Genomic DNA, 27,791 nt, shown 5'->3' on the forward strand with positions numbered 1-27,791 from the left:
ACTGAAATGTAAAATTTGGCCCATTTGCTTGATTTGAGGAAAAAGGTAAGAGTGTAAAAAATCTAACTTTTCAGACTGAAACAGTGTCTGGAAGGTCCTGCCCCCTTTGTGACCTCACTGTATACAGTCCACCTGTTCAGCCCTGGTGGGCTTGAGCAACAGCTGCTTTTGGGACAGTTTTACAGAGGGGAGAGATGGAATTTTTTTCCCCCGCTCCCCTCAAAAAACCACCTGCCTGACCATCAGCAACAACAGAAAATAGTGGAAGTGAAAAATCTGTCACTGATTTTAAAATCTCAGCAATTTTTGCTACATTCCAAAATATTAGTAATTTCAGAGCTAGTCTGAAGGTCAAATGGATGCAGTTGGCAAATTCAGGGGCCAAGATGGACACTGTTCTTGAGTCTTTCCTCTGCAGAACAGAATGAATACGGTTAGCAACTAGCTAGGAAATAATTCTTTAGACTTCATGCTACCATAAGAGGGTTTTTAATATTCAAGTTTCTAGGCAATAAATTACTGCTTTCTAGAAGAATTAATATAACAAACATCAGAATCAAAGCTTTTTTTCTTGAGAAGACTATGATCTTACATTTATTGATTGCAACCAACATCTACCCATCAAGCAAGTGTCAACACAGTGCTGTCTGCTGCTGTAGAGAAGGGGCTTACACCACTCCCATACATTTGCAGTTGAAAAACTTGCGATTTACTGCAACTGCTAACCAGTTTATCCACAAATCCACTCCATTTTTTCTAAAGCACGAACTACAAAAAGCCAAGTCATTACCTTACTGGGTATTTATACCACACCGAGCACCAGGCTAACAGTGTCTAGGAAGCAAGAAACTGGGGGTAGTCTCAATCCATTTTACACTACTTATTTGTGTGTATTCCCTCAATGCCCAGCCCAGACTGGCACAGTAGGTGATAACCACACTACTGTCTGTATTACAGGTTTGCTGCAGAAATAAGTGAGCCTTTCATATACCCACAGGACTCTTGAGCACTCCCACTAGGTACTGAATTGAACTGATGAAGGACAAGGGAATCCTTTGGAGTGAAATGGGTTGTATTTTATTGAGAGTTTTTAAATTCTCTTCAACGTGGCTGCAGTTAACATGATTACTTCCCTCTCCCTTTCCTTATTTACCCAGGCTGAGATCAAATCAGCCTTTCTAAACAAGACTTTAGGCTATAAAATATTCTTGTGCTTTGTATGATAACAGTCTCACTCCTTTAGAAAACACGGCAATGTTGGCTCCTGTGTCCTGCTCTCTAATGGCAGAAGGTTTGGAAACAGCTACTGGAGCTGAAGCTTTCAGTGGGTGTAGTTCAAGCTCCCAACAAGGCCAATGAAAAGCCAACAGCCCGAACAAGTAGACTTTCTAAATATCCCAGTGAAAACAAACTAACAGGCACGGTGACATATCCACTCAGGCAGTTCAGGTCTCCAGCTTAACGCACAGCGCTGCCACAAAACAAATTTGTAACCAAATAATTAGAAAGGATGAAAGAAGCTATTTCCTCTGCATTGTCTCTGTGCTGCAGGGGGACCCCTTCAGGCAGAACGCTGCCTTTCCAGTCACTGCAGCAGCTACCGCAAGAGGAAGATCTATTTCCGTCTTCTAGAATCTACAGGAAACAATGTTACAAGATCTTGGGTGGCACGCTGAAATCTACTGTGACATTAGTGTACAAAGGGTTGTGCTCCACTGAGAGCAGTTTATAGGAACAGGAGTTCAGCCCATCTGTTTTCCACACTTGGGACACCTGCCGCAAAAGTTTCATCCTAAGGATATAAATCAGAGAAAAAAAATTTTATAGGACTGTAGAGTTGAGAAACCCCTACTCCAGAGCTGGAGGTGCCATTACAATTCACAGCAGAGGAGCATCAAGCTCTACCCTGCACCTAGGCTATTGGTGGATCTGAAGGAGAATCACAGAATATCAGGGTTGGAAGGGACCTCAGGAGATCATCTAGTCCAACCCCCTGCTCAAAGCAGGACCAATCCCCAATTTTTGCCCCAGATCCCTAAATGCCCCCCTCAAGGATTGAACTCACAACCCTGCGTTTAGCAGGCCAATGCTCAAACCACTGAGCTATCCCTCCCCCCTAAGTGAGAGCACTTTAAAGACAGTGTTCCTTTTACACAGTTTTACATCTATTCTCATGTGTGCATGTGTACTGGGAAGCATAGAGTCCTGCTTTCCCTTCCCTCAGCAGGATCAGATTCACATGTACAGGTAGCCTATAATTTCATGAAAACTCCTGGCTTTCTAACCTTTGAGGCTTGAAAGATAATGTGCACCCAAATGATGGATATGTGCCTTTAACTGTAACTCTGTCTTAGCTGTTGGTGGCGGGGGGATGATTTATGTGCACAATTTTAAGAGGTGATCAGATACCATGCAATGGTCTCCAGGAACAAGCCTAGCTAGTTAGCCTCTTTCTCCTATAAGGCTCACAGGAGAAGGACACCTCAGAAAGCACTTTCCCAGATGGTGTTAGCAGGAGAGAGGCTGCACCATCAGTCCTTTCTGTCTCCCCGTACGGCGAGAGGGTGTAGAACGGAATGCTAGTCCTGACTCACCTTTCTCCATTCACCTCATTCCCTCTGTCTCTTGTGTGGAAGATCATAGTGTACTTTCCTACAGCAGGGGATGGCCGTATCACCCGCATCTTCTGCATCTCAACCCTGAAAGTAATAACATTACAGTGAACAGAACAGTACCTTTAAGCATGGCAGGAAGGGGGTCACAGACTTGTCAAGGGCATCTAGAGGATGGGGAGCTAACGTATGTATATAGACAGAACAGAGAGCCACACCCCCAGAGAACTCAGACACACCCTCCTCTTTCCCCCACACCACACTCCACCATAGAAATGGAGCCTAGCAAACTTCTATTTTCCCACAGCACACTCAGTTACGGCTCCAGCCATCCATTCCTTTTGACCACAAGCAATTAACTGTTAAGTTAGTATGGCTTACTTGGGGGTTTAAACACATTATACTACAGAGCATTTAAACAGCCAGTCTTTCTCTCTAGCCTTGCAGCCTGTTTCATGTTGGCTGTATTCATCCAGGGAGTCTATGGCAAGGCCTCGTTCATTCTACAGTGAACTTGGCCTAACTTCTGTGGCCAGGGCGCTGGATTCTGAGGCTCTCGGGTGACAGTTGAAAATTCCAGGGTAGCATCAGGAAAATTAAAAACAACACAGTCTAGTCTGTCTTGATTGTATGATGGAATGCATATTTAATTCTATTATTTATTTTCATATTAAAGTCACATTATTTTATGCCATTTTCAATGAGCTACAGGCTTTCCCATTGAAAACACAATGGCATTGAAGAAGTTAGAGGGAAGCTAAAGATTTCAACTACGAAGGCAGGGGACCCTTGTGGATTTTGGCAACAGGGGAGGCAGTTCAGCATAACGGGGTAAACACACAAACTGGCAGTTTGTTAGAAGGACCAAGACACATGGGCAAGGAAATAATAACATTGATATTCTGGCCCCAATGAAGTCAATAGGTTCACATTCATCGTTCGGGTACAGAATGAACATCTCACTGCACTCACTGGGCAGCTGGCACCTCTCAGACTTATTGTTTCAGGCTGTCTGCAGACTGAGACACCACACATCATGGCATCAATTTAACCTCTTTACATTTTGAAGGGTCTCCTTGCAACAGCAAGTACTAGATACCTGAAGTTCCTCACATGCATTATAGAGCCTAACTTCAGGCACCCACCTTTGAACATTTTGGGTGTTTTGTTTTTTAAATAAAAGTTTATGGAGCATAATCCTCCTGCAAGTGACAAGTGCGAAAGCAAATTTCGTGGCCACAGAATTGAGAAGTACCCAGGGCTATTTGTCACCAAAGCAGCTGAAAGAGCATCTAGCTTGCAGTCAGAAAGCTAAACAGGGTTTGAAGAGTTGAAGCCCTAAGGCTTCTTGATGACTGAACCCTGGTCTACATTACAAGTTTAGGTAAAATTTAGCAGCATTAGATTGATTTAACCCTGCACCTGTCCACACAATGAAGCCATTTTTGTCAACTTAATGGGCTCTTAAAATCGATTTCTGTACTCCTCCCGACGAAGAGGAAGAGCACTGAAATCGACATCACCGGGTCGAATTTGAGGTAGTGTGGACGCAATTAGATGGTATTGCCCTCCGGGAGCTATCCCAGAGTGCTCCATTGTGACCGCTCTGGACAGCACTCTCAACTCAGACGCACTGGCCAGGTAGACAGGAAAAGCCCACAAACTTTTGAATTTCATTTCCTGTTTGGCCACCGTGGCAAGCTGATCAGCACAGGTGACCGTGCAGATTTCATCAGCAGAGGTGACCATGGAGTCCCAGAATCGCAAAAGAGCTCCACCCTGGACCGAACAGGAGATACTGGATCCGATCGCTGTATGGGGAGATGAATCTGTGCTATCAGAACTCCGTTTCAAAAGATGAAATTCCAAAATATTTGAAAAAATCTCCAAGGGCATGAAGGACAGAGGCTATAACAGGGAACCGCAGCAGTGCCGCATGAAACTTAAGGAGCTCAGGCAAGCCTACCAAAAAACCACAGAGGCAAACGCCCACTCGGGGTCAGAGCCCCAGACATGTCGCTTCTATGATGAGCTGCATGCAATTCTAGGGGGTGCCCCTACACCTACCCCACATCTGTACGTGGACTCCTGCAACGGAGTCTCACGCAACAGCGATGAGGATTTTGGGGACGAAGAAGATGATGAGGAAGGGGAGGTTGAAGATAGCGCACACCAGGCAAGCGGAGAAACCGTTCTCCCTGACAGCCAGGAACTCTTTATCACCCTGGAGCCAATACCCTCCCAACCCGGGCTCCTGGACCTTGACGGCGGAGAAGGCACCTCTGGTGAGTGTACCTTTGTAAATATAATACACGGTTTAAAAGCAAGCGTGTTTAATGATTAATTTGCCCTGAAGACTTGGGATGCATTCGCGGCCAGTACAGCTACCGGAAAGGTCTGTTAACGTGTCTGGGGATGGAGCGGAAATCCTCCAGGGACATCCCAATGAAGCTCTCCTGGATGTACTCCCAAAGCCTTTGCAAAAGGTTTCTGGAAAGGGCAGCCTTAGTCCATCCTCCATGGTAGGACACTTTACCACGCCAAGCCAGCAGCACGTAGTCTGGAATCATTGCATAAGAAAGCATGGCAGCGTGTGGTCCCGGTGTTTGCTGCCATTCAAGCAACATCCGTTCTTTATCTCTCTGTGTTATCCTCAAAAGAGTGATATTATTCATGGTCACCAGGTTGAAATAGGGGAATTTTATTAAGGTGACATGCAGAGGTGGCCATTCCTGCTGGGCTGTTTGCCTGTGGCTGAAAAGAAATCATCCCCGCTGTTAGCCACGTGGTGGGGGGAGGGGTGAAGTGATCATCCCAGAGAATTTAGTTTAGTTGGGTTTGTGCTGCACGTTAACCCAGAAACATCAGCCTCTCCTTTTAAATGGCCAATGTGTCTTTTTCAATTTTACTCTCCCTTTTTTATCTCCTGAAGCTGCAAATGTTTCAACGCTGCTACGAGCATCTCCGTCCCAGAGGCTAGCGCTGATAAGAAGGCAAAAAAAACATACTCACGATGAAATGTTCTCTGAGCTCAAGCAGTCCTTCCACACTGATAGAGCCCAGCACAATGCGATGAGGGAAACAATGTCAGAGTCCACGAAAGCACAAAATGAACGCGAGGACAGGAGGGACGAGCGAGAGGAGAGGTGGCGTCAGCGTGATGAGAGGAGGCAGGATGCAATGCTGAGGCTACTGGAGGATCAAACTGATATGCTCTGGCGTATGGCTGAGTTGCAGGAAAGGCAGCAAGAGCACAGACCACCGCTGCAGCCCCTGTGTAACCAACCGCCCTCCTCCCCAAGTTCCATAGCCTCCACACCCAGATGCCCAAGAACGCGGGGGTGGGGGGAGGGGGCTCCCAGCACCCAACCACTCCACCCCAGAGGACTGCCCAAGCAACAGAAAGCTGGCATTCAATAAGTTTTGAAGTGCAGTGTGGCCTTGTCCTTCCGTCCTCCCCTCCTCCACCACCCCACCTGGTGCTTCCCTCCTCCCCCCCCTCCCCCCCGCGCGGGCTACCTTGGCAGTTATCCTCCCATTTGTGTGACAAATTAATAAAGAATGCATGAATTTGAAACAACAATGACTTTATTGCCTCTGCAAGCGGTGATCAAAGGGGGGAGGGGAGGGCGGTTGGCTTTCAGGGAAGTAGAGTCAACCAAGGGGGCGGGTTTTCATCAAGAAACAAACAGAACTTTCACACCGTAGCCTGGTCAGCCATGAAACTGGTTTTCAAAGCTTCTCTGATGCACAGTGCGCCCTGCTGTGCTCTTCTAACCGCCCTGGTGTCTGGCTGTGCGTAATCGGCTGCCAGGCGATTTGCCTCAACTTCCCACCCTGCCATAAACGTCACCCCCTTACTCTCACAGAGACTGTGGAGCACACAGCAAGCAGCAATAACAATGGGAATGTTGGTTTCGCTGAGGTCTAACCGAGTCAGTAAACTGCGGCAGCGCACTTTTAAACGTCCAAATGCACGTTCTACCACCATTCTGCACTTGCTCAGCCTGTAGTTGAACAGCTCCTGACTACTGTCCAGGGTGCCTGTGTATGGCTTCATGAGCCATGGCATTAAGGGATAGGCTGGGTCCCTGAGGATAACTATAGGCATTTCAAAATCCCCAACGGCAGTGGTGAGCTGGAGCCGGTTCGCACCTGTCAAGGTTCCTTCCCCCCTCTGAACTCTAGAGTACAGTTGTGGGGACCTGCATGAAAAACCCCCTAAGCTTATTTTTACCAGCTTAGGTTAAAACTTCCCCAAGGTACAAACTATTTTTCCTTTTGTCCCTGGACTTTATTGCTGCCATCACCAAGCGTCTAACAAAATATAACCAGGAAAGAGCCCACTTGGAAACGTCTTTCCCCCCAAAATCCCCCCAAGCCCTACACCTCCTTTCCTGGGGAAGGCTTGATAAAAATCCTCACCAATTTGCATAGGTGAACACAGACTCAAACCCTTGGATCTTAAGAACAATGAAAAACCAATCAGGTTCTTAAAAGAAGAATTTTAATTGAAGAAAAAGTAAAAGAATCACCTCTGTACAATCAGGATGGTAAATACCTTACAGGGTAATTAGATTCAAAACACTGAGAATCCCTCTAGGCAAAACCTTAAGTTACAAAAAGACATAAGAACAGGAATATACATTCCCTCCAGCACAGCTTATTTTATCAGCCATTTAAACAAATCAGAATCTAACGCATATCTAACTAGATTGCTTATTAACCCTTTACAGGAGTTCTGACCTGTATTCCTGCTCTGGTCCCGGCAAAAGAAAAAACACACAGACAGAGAGAACCCTTTGTTTTCCCCCACTCCAGCTTTGAAAGTATCTTGTCTCCTCATTGGTCATTTTGGTCAGGTACCAGCGAGGTTATCTTAGCTTCTTAACCCTTTACAGGTGAAAGGGTTTTTTCCTCTCGCCAGGAAGAATTTAAAGGTGGTTAGCTTTCCCTTTATATTTATGACAGCACCGGTTCGCTGGAACCGGTTATTAAATTTGGAAGCCGACAACCGGTTCTAAAAGGGCTTCTAAATTTAACAACTGGCCAAAAGTGGCGCCTTAGGCGCCGAATCCGTGGGTGTTCTGAGGCTGGAGCATCCATGGGGAAAATTTGGTGGGTGCAGAGCACCCACTAGCAGCTCCCCTCCCCACCCCTGACCCCAGCTCACCTCCACTCCGTCTCCCCCCTTGAGTTACGCTTCGCCCCGCTCTGCTTCTCCGCCCTCCCCCCCTCCCGGCTTCCCACGAATCAGCTGTTCGTGCAGGAAGCCTGGGAGGGCTGAGAAGCAGGCCGTGGCTTCGCGCTCAGGCCCAGGGAGGCGGAGGTGAGCTGGGGTGGGGGGGCGCAAGGAGGGCCGCCCGCGCCGCAGCAGGTAACCCGGGAGGGGGGGGGCGCAGGGAACCGCTCCCTGCCCCAGCTCACCTCCGCCACCCTCGGCCTGAGTGGGAAGCCGCTGCCTGCTTCTCAGCCCTCCCCGGCTTCCTGCCGAACAGCTGATTCGCGGGAAGCCGGGGGTAGGGGGGTGGAGAAGCAGAGCAGGGCGGCACATTCGGGGGAGGAGGTGGAGCGGAGGTGAGCTGCAGCACCCACCAAATTTTCCCCATGGGTGCTCCAGCCCCAGAGCACCCACGGAGTCGGCACCTAAGGCTGGCCACTTTTGATGTGATCAGTGGGGGGAGTGGCCGCTCCCCCTGCTCCCCCCCAGCTACGCTACCCTGCCCCTAGGAGCCAGAAAGACCTGCCAGATGCTTCCCGGGAGCCACCCCAGGTAAGCACCTCCAGGACTCCCCACCTCACCCCCCAGCAGGTCCCTCTGGCTCTTAGGGGCGGGGCAGGCACCCACTACAGTGGCCCACGAGACCCTCCTGCTTCCAGGGGCAGTCAGGGGACAGGGGAGGGGGCTGGATGGGGCAGGAGTCACGAGGGGCAGGGGCAGGCCACGATGCCCTCGTGGGGTGAGGAGGGAACCGGTTGTTAAGATTTTGGCATCTCATCACTGCCCAGTGGTTATTTTCTGGTCTGGAAAGTAAGTCCCTTGCTGCAGCCGTTCCCAGAGACCAGAGTTCCTAGAGATGCGAGCATCACGTACCTTTCCCAGTCATCCCACGCTGATGTTGGTGAAACATCTCTTGTGATCCACCAGTGCTTGCAGCACCATTGAAAAGTACCCCTTGCGGTTTATGTACTGGCTGCCCTGGTGCTCCGGTCCCAAGACAGGGATATGGGTTCCGTCTATGGCCCCACCACCGTTAGGGAATCCCATTGCAGCAAAGCCATCCACTATGACCTGCACATTTCCCAGAGTCACTACCCTTGATAGCAGCAGCTCAGTGATCGCGTTGGCTACTTGGATAACAGCAGCCCCCACAGTAGATTTGCCCACTCCAAATTGATTCCCGACTGACCGGTAGCTGTCTGGCGTTGCAAGCTTCCACAGGGCTATCGCCACTCGCTTCTCAACTGTGAGGGCTGCTCTCATCTCGGTATTCTTGCACTTCAGGGCAGGGGAAAGCAAGTCACAAAGTTCCATGACAGTGCCCTTACGCATGCAAAAGTTTCGCAGCCATTGGGAATCATCCCAGACCTGCAACACTATGCGGTCCCACCAGTCTGTGCTTGTTTCCCGGGCCCAGAATTGGCATTCCATGGCATGAGCCTGCCCCACTGCCACCAGGATGCCCAAATTTCTGGGGCCCGTGCTTTGAGAGAAGTCTGTGTCCATGTCCTCATCACTCTCGTCACCGCGCTGCCGTCGCCTCCTCGCCTGCTTTTGCAAGTTCTGGTTCTGCATATACTGCATGATAATGTGCGAGGTGTTTACAATGCTGATTCACCAGTGGTGAGCTGGAGCCGGTTCCCACCAGTTCGCTAAAACCGGTTGTTAAATTTAGAAGCCCTCTTAGAACCGATTGTTCCGCGAGGGACAACCAGTTCTAAAAGGGCTTCTAAATTTAACCTGACAAAAGTGGCGCCTTAGGCGCCGACTCCATGGGTGCTCCAGCCCTGGAGCACCCAAGGGGAAAATTTGGTGGGTGCAGAGCACCCACCGGCAGCTCCCCAGCTCACCTCCACTCCACCTCTTCCCCTGAACGCGCCGCCCCGCTCTGCTTCTCCGCCCCCCACCCCAGGCTTCCCGCAAATCAGCTGTTTGCGTGGGAAGCTGGGGCAGGCTTCCCGCTCAGGTCCAGGGAGGCGGAGGTGAGCTGGGGCGGGGGGGCACGAGGAGGGCCGCCCGCACTGCAGCAAGTAACCCGGGGGAGGGGGGTGGGGGGGGCACGCAGGGGAACCGCTCCCTGCCCCAGCTCACCTCCGCCACCCTCAGCCTGAGCAGGAAGCCACCACCTGCTTCTCAACCCTCCCCAGCTTCCCGCCAAACAGCTGATTCGCGGGAAGCCAGGGGGCGGAGAAGCAGAGTGGGGCGGTGCGTTCAGGGGAGGAGGTGGAGCGGAGGTGAGGTGAGCTGGGGCTGGGCACGGGGCAGGGAGCTGCCGGTGGGTGCTCTGCACCCACCAAATTTTCCCCGTGGGTGCTGCAGCCCCGGAGCACCCAGGGAGTCGGCACCTAAGGCGCCACTTTTGATGTGATCAGTGGAGGAGCGGTCGCTCCCCCTGCTCCCCCCCAGCTATGCTCCCCTTCCCCTAGGAGCCAGAGGGACCTGCCGGATGCTTCCTGGGAGCTGCCCCAGGTAAGCACCACCAGGACTACCCACCTCGCCCCCCGGCAGGTGCCTCTGGCTCTTAGGGGTGGGGTGGGCACCCACTACGGTGGCCCATGAGACCCTCCTGCCCAGTTCTGGGGGCAGTCAGGGGACAGCGGAGGAGGGTGGATGGGGAGATGTCCTGGGGGGGGCGTCAAGGAACGCGGGGGGGTTGGATGGGGCAGGAGTCCCGGGAGGCAGGGGTGGGCAACGACCCCCTCGTGGGGTGAGGAGGGAACCCGTTGTTAAGATTTTGGCAGCTCATCACTGCTCATAACTGCCATGGTGATCTGAGCAGGCTCCATGCTTGCCGTGGTTATGGCGTCTGCAGGACAGCAGAGCTGCAGGGGCAGCAGTGGTTGGATGACCAGTTTTGCAGACCTACTGCACCGTCTGCTTCCAGGACACAACAGCTGAGCGGGCTGCATGCTTGCCGTGGTATGGCGAGACAAGAGCAGCCGAGCAGAGTTGCAGCGGAAGCAGTGGACGACGACGGTCATATAGACAGAGGACCTGTGAGACCACCAGGAGAGCAGAAAAGCAGAGTGGCAGCGGAAGCGGTCGTTCGATGACGACGGTTTGCAGACCTACTGCACCGTCTGCTGAAAGCAGTATGGCGCCCGCACGGAAAAAAGGCACAAAACGATTGTCTGCCATTGCTTTCATGGAGGGAGGGGCGACTGACGACATGTACCCAAAACCACCCGTGACAATGCTTTTGCCCCATCAGGCATTGGGAGCTCAACCCAGAATTCCAATGGGCGGTGGAGACTGTGGGAACTATGGGATAGCTACCCACAGTGCAACTCTCCGAAAGTCGATGCTAGCCTCGGTACTGTGGACGCACTCTACCGACTTAATGCACTTAGTGGGGGGACACACAATCGACTGTATAAAATCGCTTTCTAAAAAATCAACTTCTATAAATTCGACCTAATTTCATAGTGTAGACATACCCTGAATAAGCAGTAAATTGTCAAATGAATGAGACACACTCAGTTTGCATCCTCAGACTCTCTTCACAGAACTTCCTTTAGGAGGAGGCTCAAAGGAGAGTAGTATGTTTAATACAGAGTCAAAAAGCAGAATACGGATGTAATTGCTTCCGCTGCAGCCCTGAGGAGGATTCTCAAGGGATGCCCCTCTTCTGATACACAGAAGAAAACAACACTGAAAATCCTACTCAAAATTAACGCTTCTGCTCTCGGTGAAATCAATCATTTCCCCATAACACAGACAGCGCAGCTATGTAAGTATCCTGCTGCCAGACACAACCATAATCAGTTGTCATCTCGATTCCACCACCCAGTAACACACTGCTGATCAGCCACTAATACCCTGCCACACGCATTGCAAATTCCCTAACTCGTTTACTCTTCATATCTCAAGAACTTCCAGTGGTACATTCCCTTCCCTATTCCATCTGAACTGAAGTGCTCATGTTAAGTCACACTTGGGATATTATAGGCAGATATCCCATTCATCCACATCCTATACCATACTATACCATACCATACACACCCATTTCCCACTAGCCATTTGGTTACCTGATTCGGAGGTCGTCATCTTCTCCACCCCAGCCCCAGTAATTGTTAGAGAATCCATTCACCTTCGAAAACTGATCCCTTGTTAGAACAGTTACTCCCCCAAAATATCCCTGGTAACGCAACCTAGAAATGGACAAGAAGGTATAGTGAAAAAAACTGAAAGATAGAAGTGACATGAAATTTAAGAACTAATACTACTGGAAACACAGCCCTGAAACCTTGGGCCCAAGCTGCAAAGTTTGAATCAAGGTCTGAACTTTCTCCAAAATTCAAAGGTGTTCAGGTCCTGGATTTAGGCCCATTTTGCTCCAAAAAACAATGATTCACTTCAGAGTACTAATCAGAACAACTCTCTCTCCAACTGGCAGTCTGGAGCATTCTTTACTTTGCTCTTTAACTCTGGACCTGTCCTTGCCAGTCAAAGATGGCTCTGTATCCCAACAGCTCTAGATGAAAAGGGAGGCAGCAAGGCTACACAATGACATACTGAAAGGAAGGCAAGCTATTTTCTAATCAGTGGATTGCTGGTATTACAATTTGACAGTAAAATCTTGAAGACTGGATACGAAAAACAGATTGTAATGGTACGGAGCTAGAGGCACTGGAGGACAAATTCAGAGGTGATGTGTAAGATACTGTAATGTGTAAATTACATAGTGATAAATTAGTGTAAGGGAGCTTGACTCTAAGGGAGATTAATTTCAGCTTCTAGCTTCTCTGTCTTGGAAATTACACCAATTAGGTGACACACTTTACTCGCCCTTTTACCCTCTTGCTAGTTGCTTTTTCTGGCACACTCCGCTCCTCTGGCCTTCAAGGCCTGGGTTACAACACAGCCTGCCAGGTGATATGCAAGTGGCTATAAATTATATGTTGGTGAGTAAGTCTAAGCAGATGTAATGCATAAGCTGAAGAGACTGGAAGAAGGTGTCCATTGCAGTTTATACAGAAGATAAGCAAAGTAAACTGAGCCTGGAAGACCCAAGATCATTTCTTTAGTGTGCCCAGGATGGAACAGTCTCCCACCAATGACCAAAACAAGGGCTCCCACCCACCTATTTCCCCAGCCTATTTTCTTTCTACAGTCAGATTATTTAGGCTGCCCCTTGTACTCCTGTCACTCTCTGGGACTGCAGTCTGCTTCTCTAGAGACAGCATGCCTTGTCTATCTGTGAGCAATGAAAGACGCTGTTCTGGCTAGATACACTCTCCCTCTGATGTCTCACCTCTTCTTTCTCTTCTTCCCCTCCTTCTTACAACTTCTCTTCCTGCTTTCCCTTCACCTCCTCCCCCAGCATGCCAAAGGAGATCATCAGGCTGCAGCATGCAAGGATTGATGGGGGGGAAAGGATCTGAGATCCTATTTTGGATAGAACTTGCTGGGAATTTTAGCTGTGTCTCACCACCTACAAACTGTAGTGATGGGTGGTTTAGAAAAGCAGACTGATTTGATCAGCTAGATGGACCAGCAAGTACCTCATCTGTACAGACAAATGCAAGGGTTTGAGTGCAAGCCCATTTGAAAGCATGAGCCCTTGCACCTAAAACTAGTAGCTCTTCTAGCTATCTGAAATGGGACAGTGGGTTAAGCCTGCCAAGGAATGGGGAGGAACCAATAAAACACTGACTTCAATTCAAGGTTTTGAATTCATTTCAGGCCAGTCACATTAGATCTGTGCAAAGTAAACAGAATTATAATGAGACCTCATATACACACACCTCACCCATTTTACAATCCAGTTTTGCTCTCTATTGGATGTGTCATTGGACTCCCTGCAATAGTGTTGCCAAGAGATTATCCCTATTGTTCACCATAATCCACATTTGCTAGAACAGTAAACAAGGGTTTATAGCCATTAACCTATGGGCCTCAATGTGAATGTGATTTTGTTGTTTGAAGCAAATGAAGTGGCATCATCCCAGCCTTGAGGAAATTCCAGGATGCCCATCTGCGGAACAGTGAATACTTGTTGTGCACAACAGTGGGGATAATAAAGAGCTGTTTCTAATCTGCTGTTCATCAGGTGAAGCTCCACAAACCTGCTTTACTCAAGACACCCTGTTGCACAACAGGTTTTAAGGCTGAAAACAGCTTACTAAAACAGGAAAAGCCAATCTCTTTTGAGTTTTGTGAATGGGCTTTTAACAAAGCAATAGGAAAGGAGTGATAGACTCCACCTAATGACCCGGTTGTGCGTGTATTAGTGTTCCAGCAACCTCAGAGGGGTTCTTTCTTAGGGGAAGAGGTGGAAGCCTCTCACCTGGGACTGTTAAAACTAGACTGGGAAAAAAAAAAACACTAGAAAAAATACAGTAGCAACAACTGTGTGCTGGCCCCAGGGAGCTAGAAGTGTTTTCCATCCTCAACTTCTGGGATTCAATATTGTAAGTCTGAGGAGAAAAGTTTCTTACCGTCCCAAAGAATCAAAGATCAAATTGCAAACTATATAAATACAGAACTACCGAAATGTAGCCACTCTGGGGTGAGTGCAGCAGCCAAGTAGACAGTCACCACATAGCAACAGGAGATGAGAGGAGATTTTCTACAAGGCCACTAGGGCAAATCCCTCCTTTTACAAAAAATGCCCTATAAAAGTGTCTATGTACAACAGATAGGCCCTTGCATTTTAAGGTCCTGTTTCACAGGCACCAACTCTGTGGGTGCTCTGGGGCTTAAGCACTTACGGAAAAAAAATAGGATATGTTCAGCACCCATGGACAGTGGCCCCGCCCGCGCTCTGCACTGAAGCCCTGCCTCCACTCTGGCTCTTCCCCTGTGGCCCCACCCATGTGGTGCCTCTTCATGCCCCTGCCTCACCTCTTCCCCGAAGCCTCCGCCGCTTGCTCCTCTCCACCCCCATCACTCGCCCTTAAGGCAGGAGGGACAGAAAGGAGTGAGCAGCCAGCAGAAGGCGCTCAGGGGAGGGGGCACGGGCACAGTTTGGGGGAGTGCAGGGAGGCACTTTCCCCTCAAACAGAGGTGAGGTGTGGGGAGGGGGGGTGTTACATGGGGTCATGTGCCACTTCTCCCCCCCCCCACCCCGATTTCTGGGAGGAACACTGAGCTGTAGAGCAGGCTTGCTCTGCTTGGCCTGCAGGGCAGGCCTCCCCCTTCTACCCACCCTGCCCGGCATGTTTTGGCTCAGGGAGAGCAGAGCGGGCAGGACAGAGCAGCTGTTCTCCAGTGCTCCAGGCCGCTGCCTCCTGGGTCCTAATGCCCACCTGTTCACCATACAACGGTATGTGCGGGGGTGGGGGGGAAGAATAGACAGTGGGCAGGGAAAGAGAAGGAGATGGGGCAGGGGACAGTGGGGAGAGGAAGGGGGAGGGGATAGGGAAGAGGAGGGGTTACGGGAATGGGCGGGGAGGAAGCAGGAGCCCAGCATGTGGCATCTGCTCAGCAGCAACAATAGCCCCAGCAGGGAGGTGGCCGCAGCAGCCCTAGAGCAGTGACATTGCTGCCACAGCTGGCACCGAAGTGGCTGCCAGCAGCAGCTGGGGCTCCCCTGTTAAGGCAATTCATCCCCCCCCCCCCACCCCCACTACCACTCCAGGCAGTGGGAGAAAGGCAGTGAGCCAAAGAAACTGGCTTCAGTGTGCACGTGTGTGCATGCATGGGCACACTCCTGCCCCCTCCCCACAAAACAGCAGTCAAACTACACCTATGGGAGGGGAGCGGAGAGGAGCATCGGGGGAGCAGCGGACCAGGGGCAGGAAGAGGCGGAGCAAGGGCAGGGCCTCCAGGGAAGAAGCCAATCAAGGGTGGTGCACCCCCTGGGAAAAACAAAAGTCAACACCTGGGTCCTGTTTGAAAGATCTGCACCTAGTAAACTGCCTCATTTAGCCACCTCAGCAGGACAAAAGGCTGAGTCAATCCTGATGGGGTTTTAAGACGTGGTTCCAGGCACTAGGGCTCTATCTGTCTAGGTTCTTACATGGCTCTCCTGAACATAGGATCGGAGTCTCTCTCACACGATAATGAAGTTGCTGGGATATAGGGAAGAACTGTCCCAATTTTAAAGATGGGTACAGGAGACAGAGATTTTAAAAAGTGACTTTGTCGAAGCTCACATGGGAAGTGTGTGGCAGAGCCAAGAATTAACCCAAGATCACCAGTCCAGTGCCTTAACAACATACCTAGCCCTCTGACGGATTCCCTCCCACCTCCAAACCAAGGCTCAAACCACTAAGTCATGTGAATGAAAACTAACAGCTCTTTCCCAGGGACAAAAGGCGGCTTAGAAAATTAACTGGAAGAAAATCGCTAGTAAGAGCAAAAATTCATCTGTGATTCATTACTCAAAACAGATACAGTAACTAGGGCATCTGAGGCCATTCAAGTGCCTCAAGGGTCATTCCATTGTTACTCTTCTGGAATCCAATTGACTCTTGAATAACTGGGGTGCTTGCTTCTACTGTGTTCAGTGGGCTGTCTTATGGCCCCTGGTATTCTCTTTGCAAGGCACAGTACTTCCGGAAATCTGTTATGAGTCTGGTTGGAATCCTGGAGTTAGACTGACTGAGTGGTAAGGGAGACAAAATGGGAGAGGTAATATCTTTTATTGGACCAACTTCTGTTAGTGAAAGAGACAAGCTTTGGAGCTCCACAGAGTTCTTCTTCAGGTCTGGGAAAGACATGGTAAGAGGCTGTTTATCTCATGTAAGGAGCTGCACATTAAAGTCTTCTCCTTGCCCCCTCCCCCCCCACATCTCTTTATAAAGGGTATAAAAGAGTTCTACTTTCACACACTGCAGATCAGCTTTTGAGCAGCACAACTTTTATCACTAATATTTGTATTGGCATGGCATAAAAAAAGGAAGGACATCTTCAAAGAAAAGGCTACAGCATTCCTACTCAAACTCCTCTAAGTATTCAGGCCAGATTTGAGGGCCTTGTTTATCTGAGGCGGGTGGGACTTGATTTCCTATTTCACACTCTAGATGTATTATTTGTGTTTCGGTAACACCTAGAGGGCCCAACTGGCATCAGGACCCCACTGTGCTATGAGCTGTAAAAACAGCTAATGAGAGAGGCAGGATCATCCTCCCTAAAGTTGCTCTAATAAAGTTTCCTCTTCTACAGATGTAGGCCTGATATGAAGATCTTACAGAAGAGGAAACTTTATTAGAGTAACTTTTGGGAGGATGATCCCGCTAAAATCACAGGACCAGGAGACCTGAAATGAATTCCTGGTTCTGCCACAGTGTCTATGCATAACCTGTGGTACATCACTTAGCTCCCTCAGAACCTCCATTACCCCATGTGAGAAACAGGGCTAACCACAGTGACCTACCTCACTGGTGATTTGAGAGACTAAATTCATTTATGTTTGTAAAGATCCTTGGATGGAAGGCGCTATAGAAGGGCAGAGTATTATATGAGATGGCAGGGAATGCACCAATCTAAGGGTCCTTTAGAAAGGGGAATGTTACCAATAATCTGGCAATTACTAGTCAAAATGTTCTCCAAGCTCTTTCATTCCTACCTGTACCCAGTGTTGTTCCTGCCAACTACAAGGTGCTTTGGTTGTTTGTCACACGTGTACATGTTAAAGTCATTCTCTGGCACCAGGTCCACATCATGGAAAATGAAACAGTCCCAGTTTTCCTCCTTCAGGGCCTCCAAGTATCCTACATTCAGCAGTTTAGCTCGGTTAAACTTGGTATTGCCAGCCTGTGAGTAAGGAAAGGAAAACAAGGCATACATCAAACCCATTAAAGGTTATTTGCAACCTGCCTGGATTCCATCCTAATTGCATAGGTTACAGTATGCTTCATGGCTCTCAGCCTTTATACTGTACCAAGTTCTCACACCAAACAAAGAGCTATTCCTTGACATTATATTTGGGCATCAAAGCAGCCAATATTGTGAAGTGTTTCTTCATCCCCCACCTGTCATGAATGGCCATAGACAGAGTCAGACAAGGCACAGGTTATCTAGCTGCCAGAAGTAACTTAAGTTGTGTGATACTATTCTACTCCCATCACTTCTTGCCTTAGAATTTCCATCAGACAAAGTAATGAAAGAGCAACGACCATGTGGCTTAGAAAGCGCGGAGTGTAAATGCAGTTATTATTAGCATGAGTTACATAAACATAAAAAATAACTGTATTCTAAAATTTAGCACTTTTCCTCCATTGATTTGCGAGCACTTTACAACAAGGGAAAGTATTGCTATTTCCATATAGAGAAGCTAAAGCACAGAGAAGTTAGTGACTTGCTTAAGGTCACACATTATGTGCAGAGCTAGGGAAAAATGTGGTACTCCTACCACACAGTCTGGTACACTACCCGCAATCTAGACACACTGTCTTTTATATACACAGAGCTGTACCGGGACTCCTGGCTTCGGATTTTATTTTATTCTATTTTTTACTGGATTGTACATGTTTACTTTTTGCTATAGTTTGGTGCCTCTTCCCTTTTCAGAGGGATCTGTTCTATAGGTTTATTTTAATTGTAGCTGAAGAATTTTGAGCTGTAGTTAGTCGTTTCTTAAGCCTATGATGGTGACAAAATTCAGTTAGAGCAATGACGCAGCCATCTCGTGAGCATGCATGCATTTGAATGCACGCACGCACGCACCCACACGCTAGCCTGCAGAACACATCCTGTGGCTATGTGTGAACAAAGGCCTGCAGTGCAAACAGAAAGAGAATGACAGTTCACATTCCCTTTAAAAAGGAAGTTGACTATTTTCCATCTTTATCAATGTGTAGGAGCAGGATTTTATAATTGTACTATAAGAGTCGAGGTACTAATGTAGGTCTTGATTTCATTTTACCAGCCACCCCATTTGAATAGCAGAAAGGAATGACCCTCTGGGACATTGATAGAAATGCATCTGACAGACTGCCAGTGTCTGTACTGATGTTAAGGCAGGGACAGACCAGAACAATCCTTATGACTGATTATGGTCACCCTTTTGTTTTAGGATAAGTTATAATGTCTACTATGGTTTCCTATATGTAAATTAGGCACTCTAGATAAATATACATTTCTTTGTTTTAAGGTTTAGTAAGTAAGAGACAGGACCTTGTACTGTGTCTATGTTAAGAAGATTCAAAATAAACTGACACTGTTTGTATTCTCAAAGGTCTCTGTAAAAAGACTGTTTGTGTATGAGGAATGTATGCATCAGGAAAAGATAAGGTGTGAAGGCCATTGTTATAGCCAGATGGTCAAGGAAGAAGGCGTAAAGAGACTTAACGACACCACAAAATCATCAGCGCACATCCATAATGAAGGAAGGGCAAATTGACGACCCTGAGGTGAAGGCTGGCACCCCTAAAGGCAGGACAATTGATTACATCGGAACCAGGACAGGATGACCCTCTCGGAGGTGTATTGGAACGTTTACGTCAAAAGATACACCAATTAGGAAGTAACCGGTCACAAACTGACACAGCAAAATCCATGGACTTCAACAGAGAAAAAAGACTATAAGAACAGGGTGCTTAGCCATGGGACTTTGGGTTCATCTTGTCACACTCCAGGAGCATCGGATCGCGACCGACAAAGCTCTGCTCCCCTCTGCGACCAATCTGGCTGGCCACTAGATTGATCCAGACTCTGGACTCGTAACTCTAAACGTCGACTGGCAGGACTGTGTGTGTGAATGAAAAGCATATGCTAACTGTTGTATTCTCAATAAATGCGGCATGCTGCCTTCTCCCCTATAAAGATCCCGTGTGCTTCTTATAAGTATAACAAATGTTTATTTTTATAAAACCATCTGCTAAAAAATTATGATCAATATTGTTTTATCAGTTGCCATTGGACTTAACCCTAAGCTAATATATATTTCCTGCAGACACAGCAGCGCACACACACACATAGGATTCAGTTGTGACAGACAATGAGCTGCAATGTATTAATCTAGGACTACTGATGTGCAATAATTATATGAATATTTAAGTGACCTGATCAGGGAGGTACATTTATTGTGTAACTATGGTGAGTTAATAGAATTGCCTATAAGACTGTACTGATCTAACTTAATGAAGATCTGAAGGGAGAACAAACAGGAAAGCAATGCAGTAAACCTAGATAAGCAGCCTCAAGTGCATACTTGGAAGACAATGGGCCAAGCTGTTAGCTTCTAGGATCCTGTCTCCAGGTTGAAGTGTCAGAGTTGTTTTGCCAAAGCTGGGAGCCTGGAGATCAAAACACTCAGGGCTTGGCTATACTTGCGAGTTACAGTGCAATAAAGGAGCCCCGGGCACACTAGCAAGGCACGTAGAGCGCTCTGACGCTGTGGCTACAGCGCTGCTGGTACTCCACCTCAGCGAGTGGAATAACGTTTGCTGCGCCCCCACTTCAGCGCCGTGGCGCCAGTGTGGATGCACTGGTCCTATAGAGCACTCTGATCAGCCTCCAGAAGTGTCCCACAATGCCTTTGCTAGCCACTCTGGTCATCACTTTGAACTCTACTGCCCTGCCCTCAGGTGACCAACCATCAAACCCGCCATTTAAATTCTCTGGGAATTTTTAAAATCCCCTTCCTGTTTGCTTAGCCAGGTGTGGAGTGCTCTCAACGAATCTTTCCAGGTGACCATGCCTCCACGCGCCAGGCGAGCCCCAGTATGGAGCAATGGCGAGGCGTTTGGGGGGAGGAAGGGGTCCAGTCCCACCTGTGCTCCAGCCGTAGGAATTACAATACCTTCAGGCAGATATCAAGGAACACGATGGAAAGGGGCCATGACTGGGACACACTGCAGTGCCGGGTTAAAGTGAAGGAGCTGCAGAATACCTACCGCAAAGCCCGTGAGGCAAACAGACGCTCCGGTGCTGCCCCCCACGACCTGCCGTTTCTACAAAGAGCTGGACGCGATACTTGGGGGCGACCCCATCTCCATTCCGAGTACCACCATGGACACTTCAGAGCCCAGTTCAACAAGGTGGGAGGAGGAGGAGAAGGAGGAGAAAAGCGGGAGTGAGGGTGCTGAGGCGGAGGAAGACACCCTGGAATCCCTAGATGCATGCAGCCAGGAGCTGCTCTCAAGCCAGGAGGAAGGTAGCCAGTCGCGGCGGCCAGTGCTTGGGGAAGGACAAACACCAGAGGAGGTTCCTGGTAAGCGGCTTTTATTTTGGGAAGGAAGTTATTCGGTGCAGGCTCTTGGGGTGAGGAGGGTTAGGGCTGCAGGCATGCCGAGATGCGGAATAGGGCATTGATGTGCTCTGTCACATCACGGTAATCGGCCTCGGTGATCTCTTCAAAGGTCTCCTCCAGAACTTGGGCAATGCGCTTGCGCAGGTTTCTCAGGAGAACCACTGTGGTCCTTGTCCAAGTCAGGCTAATATGTCCGCGCCACTGTGCCATGAGGGGTGGGGGGACCATTGCTGCACACAGGCAAGCTGCATATGGGCCAGGGCGGAAGCCGCATTGCAGTAGAAGACCCTCCCTTGCTTCCCAGGTCACCCTCAGCAGCGAGATATCTTCCAGGACGACTCCTGTGGAAAATGTGGGGACAGTGTTCAGTATAGGGGCCCCCTGATGCTGTTGGCTCTCCCCAGTGCACAGAAACTCAGAGGACAGTACAGCCGTGAAACGATCAATCACGCTTGACCCTGTGCTTACTCACCATTTTGGGGCTCCTGTGGGTTATGTGTGCTCGCATTGGGATGGACAAATTATGCTATTGTGTAGACTGTGCTTGCCCTTAAGTGGGGGAATGATTGCTCTGTCTGGTGTGAACAATGCTGCCTCTGTTAAGTGTTGCATTTTGCCTTTACAGATGCAACCTTGAGATCTCAGCCGTCTGTGTTATCACCAGCCGAAAGACTCCAAAGAATCAGAAAGAGGCCACGTAGAAGCAAGGAAGATGTTGCATGAAGTAATGCAGCATTCAAATAATGAAAATTGAAAAGTGCAAGAGTGACGGGACAGTGAAAGGAGGATCCGCCAGCAGAATGAGGTGCGCTGGCACAAAAGCGCGGTGCTCCGGCAGCAAAGCACGGATCGGCTGATAAGCATCATGGAGCACCAAGCGGACTCCATCCAGGTGCTCGTAGCCATGCAGGCGGAGCGCTACCGTGCCCGCCCCCCCGCCGCAGCCCTTGTCCCAAAACTCTTTCCCTTGTGCCCCCATGTCACCTCCAACCCATTCTCCCCAGCATCCGGGTTCTTAAAGCCAGTAGCTGCCTCCAATACCTGTAGCTTCACCACCCAGCCCTGAAAACTACGACCCTTACCCTCTGCACTCAACCCCCATCCTGAATTATAGCCATCCTGAAGTGCAGCACTCATTGCACAGCACTCCAGACAGGAAGGCTGAGTATGATAACAGGACATACCCAAATCTGTGATTGTACCATTCCCCACCCCACCCTCTTGCTCTTTCTGTTTCCCAAGCAGTTGTGTTTCTTTTCAATAAATGAATTTTCTTTTCAATAAATGGATTTTCTGGCTTTGAAAACATTCTTTATTATTGCATAAAGTAAAAGATACCTTAGCCCAGCAAAGAAACAGGCACTGCAAGTCAGCATAGCAAACACAGATTCTTACTAACATTGGAACGACTGCAATTCATTCCCATGCAGGGCACCAGACATTATTGGTGGCTTTCAGTCTCAAATTGCTCCCTCAAGGCATCCCTAATCCTTGCAGCCCCACGCCGGGCCCCTCTAATAGCCCTGCTCTCTGGCTGTGCAAATTCAGCCTCCAGGTGTTGAACCTCTGAGTTCCATGCCTGAGTGAATCGTTCACCCTTCCCTTCACAAATGTTATGGAGGGTACAGTATGCGGATATAAGCACGGGGATGCTGTCATCGGCCAGGTCCAGCTTCCCCTCAGAGAGCACCAGCGGCCCTTTAAACGGCCAAATGCACACTCCACAGTCATTCTGCACTGACTCAGCCTGTAGTTGAACAGTTCCTTGCTGCTGTCAAGGCTCCCTGTGTAGAGTTTCATGAGCCACGGCATTAAAGGGTAAGCGGGGTCTCCAAGGATCACAATGGGCATTTCGACTTCCCCTATGGTGATCTTCTGCTCTGGGAAAAAAGTCCCCGCCTGCAGCTTCCTGAACAGGGCAGTGATCCAAAAGATGCGTGCGTCATGCACCTTTCTGGGCTCGCCTGTATTAATGTCAATGAAACACCCACGGTGATCCACAAGCGCCTGGAGAACCATAGAGAAATACCCCTTCCGATTAATGTACTTGGAGGCTAGGTGGGCTGATGCCAGAATTGGAACATGCGTGCCATCTATTGCCCCTCCACAGTTAGGGAAACCCATTTGTGCAAACCAGCCACAATGTCATGCACATTACCCAGAGTCATGGTTCTTCCGAACAGGATGCGATTAATGGCCCTGCCAACTTGCATCAACACGAGTCCAACGGTCGACTTCCCCACTCCAAACTAGTTAGCAACCGATCGGTAGGTGTCTGGAGTTGCCGGCTTCCAGATGGCAATAGCCACCTGCTTCTCCACCGTCAGGGCGGCTCTCAATATCGTGTCCTTGCGCCACAGGGTGGGGGCGAGCTCCTCACACAGTCCCATGAAAGTGGCTTTTCTCATCTGAAAGTTCTGCAGCCACTGCTCGTCATCCCAGACTTGCATGACGATGTGATCCCACCACTCAGTGCTTGTTTCCCGAGCCCAAAAGCGGCATTCCGTGGTGGTGAGCATGTCCGTGAATGCCACAAGCAAACTCGTGTCATATGCGTTACTCGAGTCAATATCACCGTCAAGCCCTCACTGTCACTTTGAATCATAAGGAATAACTCAACGGCCAAACGTGACGTGCTGGCGAGACTCGTCAGCATACTCCTCAGCAGTTCAGGCTCCATTCCCGCAGACCAAAAGGGAAGACAGAGCACGCAGTACAAAAAACGTTGAAAGATGGAGCCAAATGTGGACGGAAGCAAAGGGAATGCTGGGATGCGAACCAATGCATCATGGGGCGTTGGGACAGGACCCAGAATGCCCTACACTCCCCACCCCATTCCCACAAGCCACAGCGCCAGAATGGGAAGAGGTGCTCTGTGGGATAGCTGCCCATAATGCACCGCTCCCAACGCCACTGCAAGTGCCACAAATGTGGCCACGCCAGTGCGCTTGCAGCTGTCAGTGTGGACAGACTGCAGCGCTTTCCCTACTCAGCTGTATGAAAGTGGGTTTAACTCACAGCATTCTACATCTGCAAGTGTAGCCATGCCCTAAGAGTTTAAAAGCCCTTCTCAGAGGAATGAGAGGGGGTCCTTTCAGGATCCATCCAGGGAGACAGAGAAGTGCTCTGTGAAGGAGTCTGAAGAAGTTGTTCCTTCTCACATCCAGGGGATGGTAAGCCTGGGGGAAGAGCAGGCATGCATATAGGTTGAGTATGAATATGGAGCCTTTCATTTACATATTAGGTCAAATTCAGCCTAGGCTGGTAGTTACAAAGAGTCTAACATCTGAAGGCTGTTTGGTGTCACTGATCAGGTCATCCCAGTCCAGTTCCTACATGCAGCAAGCCACATCACAATTACCAGTGGCTCTAACTGGCCCTCTTGTTGCCAGTTTCAGCCTAAACCCAAGGACTGAATAACTCATGGAGATTAAACTCCCCTCTCTCCCCCTATAGGCAAGTTTAAGGCACACTGGGGGACGAATACATTGTGGCAAACAGTGCAGCACCTACTTTGTGAACAAAGGAAAGATTTGTTCTTTAGGGCTTTCACCAGCACCCTTAAAAAAAAAAAACATGATATTTTAAAAATAATGTAAAGGTGACCTGCAGAGAGAAAAGAATTGTCTTGGTGCCCTTTTCATGATCAATGGAGAAGACTCAAAAGGCCCTTTGGGGGAAGGGAAACTCAGTGGTTTGAGCATTGGCCTGCTAAACCCAGGGTTGTGAGTTCAATCCTTGAGGGGGCCATTTGGGATCTGGGGCAAAAATTGGGGATTGGTCCTGCTTTGAGCAGGGGGTTGGACTAGATGACCTCCTGAGGTCCCTTCCAACCCTGATAGTCTATGATTCTTTCTCCCATCACCCAAGAGGCAGTCTCTGCATGTTTAGTATTAAAAAGTCAGGTGTGGTCCACCCTGCTTTTTCTGGAACACAGTGTGGACAACTAATAAGGTTATGACTTCACCGTTAACAAGAGCAAGTGACAGCTGATCTTCAAAATCCCTTCTCTGTGTTTACACATTCTGGTTTTGTGTGTGCCTATCCATCAATACCCCCTAACAATAAAGGATATGGGAGAGTCCCAGTCCACATCTCTGGGTCTTCAAAAAAAAGACCCTCCAGCAAAACAGGGAAAACAAGACTTGGCACTGGTGATAGATTAGACAGAAGGAGCTTTGGGGCCTTCTTTAATACATCCTAAAGTAGTAAAGGAAGGACATCCCCCTCTTCAGCCAACCTGTAAAACTCCGATTCAGAGTAATGAAAAAAACAAAAAAACCAGGATATTCCAAGCAAAAGCAGATCCTGCCAATCACTGCTGCTCCTGTTCCTAGATGATTTAGAGCCAGAAATAGGTCTTCATTCAGAATTTCCTGCCTCTTGTTGGTTTATGACACAATTGTGAGGTTATTTAAACAGAACAGGGTGGGGAGTTTTGAATTAAATTTGTTTCCTGCTATCTGAAGAGTGAATCAAAGTAGAGCAGACGTGAATGGAAGTTTAAAAACAGAAAGCCCTGAGAGTGGGTTACGAGAAAAGCATTTGCTGGCTTCCACTCCCAGAGCAGACTTATGCTTCAAGCTCACCTGACCACAGTACCAGTGTTGGGTATGAAAGAAACCCAAGCAAGAGTTAAAATGCTCTACAAAATTAGCAATTAATTTAGCGCAAAGCCACTGAATGTGAACAGAATCTCGAAGGTATCAAACATACTGTCAGGACTTCACATTCCATTCATCTTTGCTACGCAAAGGGTATCTGTATGCCAAAGAGCTCTTATTTAGTGTTTTATTCCAGACAACAGGAATTCGTACACAAGTACTATGATGTGAATAATGATTGTCACTATCAATAAACTACCTGAAGGGGTGAAAGAGACCCATGAACCAAGATCCTTGATCTGAACACCCCCAAAATTTTGGGGCTGAGAACGCTTCATCCTGGTTGTGTAAGTTTAACATGCTGGGTAAGTTAATTTTCTCAGTAACAAACATTAGGATGGTCACCTCAAGGCCTAGGTCGGAAATGCTAACTAAGCTACAGGTTTCAGACTAGCAGCCGTGTTAGTCTGTATTCGCAAAAAGAAAGGGATGACTTGTGGCACCTTAGAGACTAACCAATTTATTTGAGCATAAGCTTTCATGAGCTACAGCTCAAATAAATTGGTTAGTCTCTAAGGTGCCACAAGTACTCCTTTTCTTTTAACTAAGCTACAATACATTTCATAGTTTCTTCAGGCTGGCAAGGGCTTCCTATGTATGATTTTGAAGGCTCTAGCTACATCAAGGACATTTTCTAAAAAGATTCCCATCTTTACCAACAATAGTCCAGATTCCCCAGTACTAGCACCAGTGTGAGCCCCAATGCAGAAGGGCTGCCAAATCCATGTTAGCACTATAACAATTAGACTTGTTCTGAGCAGGCTGGATGGCATCCTGCGTAAAGCACAAGAGGCAGCTACCAGCCAGTTTGCCTTGAAGCTCGCAGCACTGTTAACACAGACAGAACTGAATTGGTGTTAGGGAAGGTGGGACATTTTTAAAGAGCTTCTCTAATTCAGACAGGATCGCTGAACAAAAGGAATGCCATTGTCCTCTAGCCAATAAAGGAGACAGCCAGCCCTGAGGCACCATCACAAAGCCAGGAGAAATATCCGCAGGGCAGAAGAGTTTGGGATGCACAGGAGTTAATTAATCTCCTATCCCCCCCCAAGCAAGCAGTTCTCTTGCCTTCATGATTGCCTCACCTGGTGGATGACATAGATACCATAGTCCAGTTGCTGTCTCTGTAGGAATGGGTGGAGGTGCTCCAGCAGGTACAACAGGTGCTTCTCTCGATTGCGGTGTGGGATCAGGATGGCCACTCGTTGCAGTGCTGAGCACTCTGCAGGGCGATGCCGGCCTTTTGCCACCTGAGGATTCTCCTTCCGTACCTCTTCGAATGTGAGAGATGCTTTGAACTTGAGCTTGCTGGGGCCCTCTATAGGAGAAGTACAGGAAGCATTCTTAATTCATTTCTGGTTTCAGGCTAGCTAAGTGCCTTCATGGAAGTGACTCTGCACTCCAGCATTTATAGATTCCGAGACCAGAAGGGGCCATTCTGATGATCTTGTCTGACCTCCTTTACATCACAGTCCATACAACAGCATGAGAAGCTTGGGTTCAATCTCAAATTCTAATTTATCTTGCTTCCCAGATCAAATGGAATGGAGAGTGTTGTAAAGGCATTACATGGGTCCTGAAGGGAGTGGATACTTGGAGTTGCTTAGCATTTATTCACTTGAAGAAGCAATGTCAGTGATGTATAAAAGGAGTCCCATTCAATCAGAAGGATAGTCATTGTTTCAACATGGGCTTCAAGGGGAGAGAGAGTGGAGAGAGATGTGAGAGTAGAAGTGCAGGAAATCATCATGGCTTTAACCATGGACATTGAAGGATGTAAACATTTTAGGGTCAGGAAATGCCTCTTACTAATCCAACATTCCCATGCCCAAATTAGACCTTTTCAGTGGCTGCTGTGCTGATCTTTCATTATAGCCTCTGCTGACATAGAGAAAGCTCACTTGAGGGAGAAGAAATCACACAACTGTGACTAGAGATGGTTGCAAAGTTTTGACTGAAAAAAACTCCCAGAAAAAATGAATTTTTTTTAAACTATTTTTTTTGCAGGAAAAAATGTCAGCATCGCCCAACCAGCTTGCATGAGCATGGGCATACAAGGAGGACGACATGGTCCAGAAGCTTTGTGCTGCTAACGCAGAAATCGCCCCCTGGCAGTAAAGCTGAAAAAGGTAGCATGGGCCAATATGGCAAAC

The 27,791-nt window shown here is 48.5% G+C and overlaps 1 protein-coding gene across 6 annotated transcripts in view; it reads right to left on the bottom strand.

The window, feature by feature from the left end:
• Positions 1 to 1,054: 1,054 nt before the first annotated feature.
• B4GALT4 (beta-1,4-galactosyltransferase 4) overlaps positions 1,055 to 27,791 on the bottom strand; it is a 67,274-nt gene continuing 40,537 nt past the window's right edge. For all 6 annotated transcript variants that reach the window (XM_037909251.2, XM_043538703.1, XM_043538704.1 and 3 more), the window contains 5 exons: positions 26,724 to 26,956; positions 17,348 to 17,535; positions 11,862 to 11,984; positions 2,595 to 2,699; positions 1,055 to 1,792 (listed from right to left, as the gene is read on the bottom strand). In XM_037909251.2, the coding sequence (XP_037765179.1) occupies positions 1,651 to 1,792; positions 2,595 to 2,699; positions 11,862 to 11,984; positions 17,348 to 17,535; positions 26,724 to 26,956 (791 nt within the window). In that variant the 3' untranslated portion in view covers positions 1,055 to 1,650. The remainder of the gene's footprint in view (positions 1,793 to 2,594; positions 2,700 to 11,861; positions 11,985 to 17,347; positions 17,536 to 26,723; positions 26,957 to 27,791) is intronic.

The sequence above is a fragment of the Chelonia mydas genome, chromosome 1 (assembly GCF_015237465.2).
Source record: "Chelonia mydas isolate rCheMyd1 chromosome 1, rCheMyd1.pri.v2, whole genome shotgun sequence".
Classification (NCBI taxonomy): domain Eukaryota; kingdom Metazoa; phylum Chordata; order Testudines; family Cheloniidae; genus Chelonia; species Chelonia mydas.